At 47.4% G+C, this 8293-nt stretch overlaps 1 protein-coding gene across 1 annotated transcript in view; it reads right to left on the bottom strand.

Annotated features, from left to right (window-relative positions):
- Positions 1-297: 297 nt before the first annotated feature.
- TCEA2 (transcription elongation factor A (SII), 2) overlaps positions 298-8293 on the bottom strand; it is an 11440-nt gene continuing 3444 nt past the window's right edge. The window contains exons 4-8 of the mRNA XM_009998716.1: positions 4684-4817; positions 3520-3576; positions 2610-2764; positions 2212-2358; positions 298-399 (exon numbers count right to left, since the gene is read on the bottom strand). Of these exons, the coding sequence (XP_009997018.1) occupies positions 298-399; positions 2212-2358; positions 2610-2764; positions 3520-3576; positions 4684-4817 (595 nt within the window). The remainder of the gene's footprint in view (positions 400-2211; positions 2359-2609; positions 2765-3519; positions 3577-4683; positions 4818-8293) is intronic.

Raw genomic sequence — 8293 nt, 5'->3', positions numbered from 1 at the left:
TTCAAATCCTGCAGGATGTCATCACCACCATCTCTTGGGGCTGAGGGGGGACAGAGGGAGGATGGAAAGCACAGTGAAGTTGGTCATGGCAGAAGAGGGTATGTAAGGAGGGAGGCAGGGAATGCAAAAGTGAGACTCGACCCCAAGCTGGTCTGCAAAGGTGGGATGAACCCAGGAGCCCCTGCCTCTGTGCTGGGAGGAAAGATCACTTGCTAGAGGCAGTCAGTGTTTGCAAGCAGCTCTGAGAACAGCAGCTCAGCATCTGCAGCATGGTGGGTGCAGCTACCCCAAGACCCCTCAGTGCCAGTAATATCCTTGGTGTGCTACCTTCCAGCGGTTCCCACACTCGTTGCAAACGACGAAGGTGGTCATGGGCTCATCGGAGCTGCGGGTCTGCACCTGGGGAGGACACAAGGGGCATGAGAACCCAGCACTGCACATGGCCCCCCCTTGGGGGGGGGCATGGGGAGCTCCTTGTCCCTCTGGCCACCAGGGTCACACTGTCAGAAATCAATGACAGACTTGGGAGGGCAAAAGGAGCTTCCCTGTAAGATGAGTCTGTTGTTTTGCACACAGATACCTCCATACACATCTGTTGACCTCTCTCTAGCCTGACACTACCCAAGGGACATGTTTTGGGGCAGCAGATTTCCCTCCTCACCACCTCTGCTGCCCATTCCTTGTGGATGGATCTGGAGGTGCACAGACCCACAGCCAGTCCCTCTCTATCATTCCCCAGGAAGGGACAGAGCCCATAGTAAGACAACAAAACCCTCAGCCCATCAAGCACCTGCTCCACCACAACAAAAAAAAGACCAGTCCCATGTCCTGGACTCACAGCAACATGCTCTGGGTTACCAGGTTCTGCACATTTCCAGTCTGTTTTGTATTTAAGCCATTAAGGAACTCTGCTATTTAACCCAGATATGACTGCTGCCTCTGACTGGTTCTTGCCAGAAACATACACTTTGCTAAAAAGCAGATTTTCATGGCATTTGAACACCACAAGGCAGATCTACACTGAAAAAACTGGTACTCCTTGCACAAGTCAGACGGCAGAACTGTCAAGGGGTAATTATGGTGATCTACATGTGTAATTACCCAATACGTAAGAGTGACAGTATTTGCAAGATGCATATGAAGCATGTTTTGCAAGCATACTGGATAGCTAAGTCCTGTAATTCTCACCCAGTGTTACTGCCTGGCTTCCAACACTTCCACAAATGTCAGTTCATCTACTTGGAACTTAAAACACCTCAGTCACCAAATAGTGATTTCACTGGAAAACCAATAGAAACACAGAAAACCTCCTGATGTTTCTATTCAGAAGATGCTCTTGCCAGTAGCCACAATTGCAGGCAGTTGGACTCCAGGCTGCTACAGGTGGAGACAAGAGTCCCACACTGCTGAGATGAGCCAGTCGGCCCAGACAGCACTTCCAGCTGAACTGGGATGCACTGGTGGAGCCAGGCCTCCAGCCTGAGGCATCCTGTGGGATGTGAGGCTGTGCTGAGCCAAAGGAAAAACCCCCCTCAGCTGCCTGGCTCTGGCCTGCACATCACACCCCAGTGAGACACACACGCAGCCTGCACACCCGCTCAGGAGCCATCACGAGGCTGCTTGGTGCATTTCTGGGTATCTGCACATTCTGAAACACTGACTCACAGAAAGGCACATTCATCTCCAGATGCCCTGGAGCCAAGATGGGAACTAAAAACCTCTGGTAATGCACAAGGCTTCCAGCAGCTGTTCACTGAGGAGAAAAATCTCCTCTACCTGCTCACATCACTGCTTCACTTATTCCCTGTGGTTCACCTTTTTCATGTTTGATTTTAAATCAGTTGGGATTTGTCCAGCCACAGCTAATCTACATTCTTAATTTGCACTTCTAATACCACCAACATGCCTGTCTCAGTTTCTAGTCTCTCTCCTCTACACTACCCACTCCTTTCTTGTCTGCATTTCCACATCCTCAGCAGCTCTCCCAAGCTGTGCAGCCAGCAAGAGAGCTTCCTTGGTGCTGCACCACCCCTGCTCTTGCACCAAGGAGCCACAAAAGGTTACCCAATCTCCAAAGAAAGATGTGTGCAAACTCACTGTGCAAAAGCAGCACATTCTAGAGACCCTCAAGTGTACAACAAGCACTAAGAGCTCATGACTGTCCTGTGTGGAGGTCAATAATGTGGAGGCTGCAGGAGCTGGAAGATTAACCTGGGTGTAGGTGCAGTTCTTCTTCTTGCATTTCCCACAGGTGAAGAGGTCAGTCTGTGTCCCTCCTGTCTTGGCCATCTGATGCTCCCGGATTGCTTCTTTTGTCATGGCTTTCCTGATCTCTTTCAGCTCATTACTGGCCATTTCCTTTCAAAAAATAAAAACCAGCAATAAATTTACATCTGTCCAGTTTTGCCACCACACCCACTGCAGGTAGAAAGTCAACAGGACAGGGTGGCCTAACAGATGGGTATTCCCACAGAAAGCCTTTCAAGGCTGGTTTCTGGATCTGAAGTCCCAACCCTCCCCATCACCAGCTCCCTCTCCCTGCAACCCTGAGCAACCTGCAACCCTGGCAGATCAAACCTTGCTTCCAGCCAAAACAAAAGCCTCCTCACCTCTGAGGTCATCACAGCGATCTGCTCAGGGGTGATGGCCCCACAGAGCACGTTCTTCTTCAGCTCAGGGTTTTTGGAGTCCTTCAGGTTGGAGATGCGGCTCCTCACCCGGTTTTTGTATTTCATGTCGGTGTTCTTGACATCCTGGTATATGCGTTCCTGGCAGTCAAGGAGTCTGCAATCAACACAGAGGCCTCCAAGCACTTTCTACACCACTCATGAAGAGCAGGGAGGGTTTACCTGCTGGCAGGACACAGAGGAGGGTGCTGGTACCTAACAGCAGTGTCTGCTCTGGGAGGTTAGTGCTGGAGTTCAGAGCAGGCTTATTCAATCCCAGAGCCCACGGGATGTCAGCTCTGGCTTTTTCACTCTGCTGGAAGTAACCTTAATTTTCAGTTATGCTTGGGTTCTTCAACATGCTCTCTCTCAGCAAGGTAGCTAGAAAACACTCCTACCCCACAGCTCCAAACCAAGCAGACTCCTGGTTTATCTCAAATGGACATGCAGCTTCATCCTCATTTCCCCATCATTCCCATTGCTTTTGTCTGTATCAGCACACCCTCCTTATCAGGGAGGCATGTATTTGGAAGCAGAGCTGAGGGCAGGAAATAGCATTTGGATGGGAAGGACAAACTGGGGATTACAGTCCATTTCAGGTGCAAACAGGGAGGAAATAAGTGTCCATCACACCACCAAGGGGTCTGTCCTGAGCTCCCAACTCCACACTGCTAATTCCTTAGTGACCCAGGACTCAGCCAAGAAGAGCTGGAACCAGACCCAGAGCCCTGACAAGCCCAAGTTGCAGCAGAACACTTATGCAAAGAAACACTGCCCCATTTTTCCTCCAAGCACATGAATCCCATGGCCTGGAGGCATGCAGGACCTCAAGAAAGCCCTGTGCAAAGGATATATTCTTCAATCTGGGCTGCTATGTGCTCACAGTCAGCACCAATGGCAACGTAGTCATCTGCAAGACAAGAGAAACAAGGTCAGCAACTTCCAACCAGGCAAAGGGGTCCCCAGGCTCACCATTTCTGAGATACAAATCTAGATAGTTTGCTATTCTGATTTACATGTTCTTTCCATTAAATGGTGTCTTGGCCTTTGCTCTAGCAGCCCTTTGACCCTACTGAAAAGGGCAGAGATGAAAACAGATCAATCCAGGCAGTCTCTGCCTCTCTAGGAGATGGACTGCACTAGACTAAGCCAAGAGTAACCTGGACCCCAAAACATACAGTTCTCCAACATATTCTTGGTATAGCTGAAATCAAGCATATATAGGCATGAATTCTCATCAGATATTGGTGTAAATGAGAAGGAGCTCTACTCAGACCAGCAACCTGGCAGTGCACCAAAGCTTGCAGCATCAAGCCTTTATTTCCCTTCTCAGCTCAGGACCCTGCCTGCCCCTCCCTCCTCCCTCACACACCAATTAAACAGCATCACACAGAGTGCAGTAACTGCTGCCAGTTTGTACACTGGCTATGGTGACCAACACCATTAGGCAGGGGAGACAGGGCAGGGCTTGGTGAAAGACTTTGAGGGGCCCATTTCCCAGACTTCATATGGAAAGGGTTTTTCTAAGAGTTATACAAAGTATTTAATGGATCCTACATGCTGGAGCACTGAAAGGCAATAAAGACTTTGTGAACTTCTCCATCTGCTGCCTACATCCCTTGGCTTCAAATTAGACTCTGCAGCATTTAGACCCCAATTTTCCAAAGGGCTCTGCAGTTTGGACACAAGCATGTGTTCAGCCTGAGGTGTTTAAAATCTGACTCTCAGAGATGCCAAGCACCTGCAGCTGCCTCTCATTTTAGATGGCACAGCCTGAGCACAAGAGAGACCTGCTCTCTTGTGATCCTTTGGATCTGTTCCACCCCAGACCCACAGGACCACAGTATTTAAGAGTCTAAGAGCAGGTGTTGAGCTGATGGCAATAATCCCTTGACAAGGCTTCTCCAGAAGAGCATATCTAAGAGGAGCTGGCACTGACCTCCATGCAGGGGTCTGTCTGAATGCACCAGGAGCTGTGAAGAACCTCAGGCAAAGCAGGGTTTCCCTCAGCACTCACCATCAGCCTGCAGAGCTGCTGTCAGCATCTCCCTGCACTTGTTGCGAACAGCATCGCAGGTGACGGGCGCCGGCGGGAACGTGGTGATTTTGGGGGTGGTTGGAGTCTTCGGAGGCTCCTGCCTTTTGTTGGAACTAAAAGAGAAACTTCACCTGTCAGGATGTCTCAGTTCTGGTCACTGAGAGCAGAGAAAGGGCCAGCTGGGATGCAGCCAAGCATCCTGTTAATCATAAAACAAAACCAGTCAGGAGAAAATAGAGCAAAGCCCCATGCCCTGAAGCAGCACAGATCAACCAACACCACCCACCCAAACACCAGCTCTCTGTAGACTCTGCTGGCTGTCCATGGAGCTCTAATCCAAGAAGCAGGCCTGCCAACCACCTCCTGGTATTGGACATGTATCACTACTGCTGCACCACCAGGTGTGGTTGCCTAGATGGATGGCACTTCATTCCTCAACCACTTTGCAGGACATAAAGTCCTCAACTGCTCTCAGCAGCAAGGGAGCAGAAGGCAACATGAAGGTGAATCTTGGCAGGTGCTGGTTCCTCATCTCACCTCCTTTATTACCAAGATGTCAGCAGCAAGAAAGAAAAGAGCTGAACAAGAAAGCTCTGTCTCTGTAGCAGATAAGGAGCACAGCATCCTGCCTTCTGCTAAAGCGAAAGACAGGCAGACAGAAAATGGCTCCTTCAGCTCTGATATTTTTAAAAACCAAAACACCAACAAAGCCTATCACAAGAGAATCTTCCTTTCTCCTGTAATCTGGACAAGACTCAGATTACTCATCTCACAGGAGCACACCCCTACACAACCACACACCATTCCAAGGCTGGTGTGCTAGAAGAACCTCACCCAGCAGCTCCACTGGGTGCACACCCACAGCCTTGAAACATCTTGCCTATAAAGCCCCATATCAGCTCCTAGGGTTAGTTAGCCCTGCTGGTAAAAGATTTGGGCTATTATGCTTCCCAGGTGATTTTATAGAGCTTCTTCCCCTCCCCCTTAAATCTAAGCAGCAGAACAGCAATTTTTTTTAGCAGAGGTTGCTCTGACTTTAATGTTTAGGCCATAAAATACACTGGTTTTATGGCCAGTGCCTGGGAACATTAATGCAGCCAAAGACAAAGAAAACAAGAGAAACCCTGGTATTTCAGCCATGCCATACTGGAAACACCTTGAAGATCCAAGTGTCTTGACAATCACTTAAGCTGGGTCACTACTGCCTGTTCTGTGCCACCAAAAATAAACCTGTTACAAACAGGCACCTCCACCACACTGTCCTGGAGGAAATTAGTCAGCCCACAGAAAAACAGCACTAAGCTGGAAACTTGAGTCCACTGCTGAACAAACTGAGCCAGGCAACTTCAGGGACTTACCCTGGGATAAGCCTGGCTCTGCACTGCCTCAAAGCCCAGAAGACCATCTTTAGGGCTACTGGATTTCCACAGTTCAAAACCTCACCAGGCCCTTTTAAGAAGCATCCACCTCTGCACCTTCAGCAAAGTGTTCAGCTCAAACTGTAGCAGAAGACTAATCTCTTGCTCAGATGTAACATTCTATCAGGGAGATCATATTCACAGAATCATAGAATGGTTAAGGTTGGAAGGGACCTGAAAGATATTGTGAGCTTAACTAATTTTTCTTTGACCACTAATTGAATAAAAACACTTTTTACCAACTAATTTTAATGGTCAGTGCTGCAGGAGACTATTGAGGAACAAATTTGTGTCAAAACACTCAATAAGATCTACACTGCACATACTACAAAAAGAAGAAACAACTTAGCTTGCAAATAATCCATTAGATGATGATCTTGTCCCATCTGGGATGTGCAAATCACCATCAGGTCCTTTGGTGCTTAAGCTGTGCACAGACCACAGGCAGCACACATGGGGTGCAGAGCAAAGCACACACAACTCAGGAATCAATCATCTGAAAATCACAGCTGATCATGTTGCATAAAACAGCTTGGAAAAATGAGACTTCCCAAAGGATAAAGGCAGAAACCTAGAAAACATGCCTACAACAAAAGGGAAGACTGAAGGAAACAGAGTCATTTGCAGGAGGGAGACTTAAAGGAGACAAGTCCTGAAACACCCAAAGAACTTGTAACAAGGAAGACAGGAAGAAAAATCCTCCATGCTTGCTAAAAGCAAAAGCATGAAAAAAAACAGTCTTAACGAGACAGTTTTGATTAGGTTTCAAATCATAAAGGTGAATTACAAATCAGAAGACATCACCAAGGGCAGCTGTGGAACTGTTTCACCCTGAGGTTTCATAAGGTTGTCAAAGAGCTTAGAGAAGAGGTTGTCCAGGACAGCTTGGGCAGAAGTTGTGCTCTCCTGGGATGGAGTGGCAGGACAAGCTTTCCTGAGAGCTCTTCTAGCTTTAAACTTTTGTCTCATTTTGCAAACAACATCAACGTTAAGGTCTCCCAGAGCAAAACACTTCACACGAACTCTCAAGACTCAGCTTTACCACATTCCATCCCTCACTAATATTCACACATGACACTTGATTTTCAGGAAGATTCTACCTGCAAAAGCTACTGACTGAAATATTTAGATAGTTTATTCCCTGAAGGTGAAAACAAAAAAAGCTAGACAAGATGGATGGTTATCCCAGTTCTTTTAGCTGATGAGTAAAGACACATTCGCCTACACACACATACATGTCATACATGCCCTGAGATGACAACTGTTCACTCACAGGTTAGATGAAACAGACTTCTCAGCCATTTCAAAGACTGTACAGAAAATTATCAAGCTTTAGAAGTTAGTTTATAATTAGAATAGTTGGGAAATAGACCTCAAACACATCTAGAAGACTTATTTCAGGAAATCCTTGTGATTCACACTGTTCCTGTTAAACAGGAGAAAGAGCTTGTCAATCTGTCCAGGCAACAAAAGTTTATACATTAAAAAAGGCTATGCTGAAACAAAATGGTGGCAAAGGAACAGCCAGGGACTGCAGGAACTCAGGGCTGCACTGGAAGAAAATCCCATGGAAGAGCTGAATTCAGGCCACAGATACAAAACCCCCTAATAAAGGTAGTTTAGAAAATCCTGGGAAAGAGAAAGCTCCTGCTGCCAGAGACAGAGAAACATCAGACACAGCCCATTAAAATGTACTACCCTAATGGTCTAAAGTACTACAGCACATCAAAATATGCCTTGGATTACAGGAATGCAGCAGATAACTTCACAGCTCCAGACTGGCTGGCTCAGAGCCCTCAGGTCTCACAGTGCTCTAACTCTCCAGTCACTACAGAGGGACTTCCACATCTGTGTTCCAGAAAGCAAGACAAGTTTCAGGCCAAGAGCTACTCAAGTATTTCTCCCTGACTGAAGAGGAAGGCCTAGCCAAAATCTATCAGAGTAAGTGGCTGAAATATCTGAATACCAGCTGACCTCTTTGGTGTCCTGAGAGCAGCCTCATCTGACCCAGCTATCACACACTGAGCAATTACCCAGACTCCCTTCATCACAACCTTTGCTTCCAAGAGCAAAGGCTCTTCACTGCTAATAAATGACTTTTTCTTGTCAAGGCATATTAGTAGTTTATTTTGCAGCACTGGAGAAAAACCATTCCTGTCTCTGGAAAGAGT

This window comes from Chaetura pelagica, unplaced genomic scaffold, assembly GCF_000747805.2.
Source record: "Chaetura pelagica isolate M959 unplaced genomic scaffold, ChaPel_1.0 scaffold275, whole genome shotgun sequence".
Classification (NCBI taxonomy): domain Eukaryota; kingdom Metazoa; phylum Chordata; class Aves; order Apodiformes; family Apodidae; genus Chaetura; species Chaetura pelagica.
The sequence above is the reverse complement of the archived record's forward strand: the minus strand, read 5'-3'. Positions and strand labels throughout refer to the sequence as shown.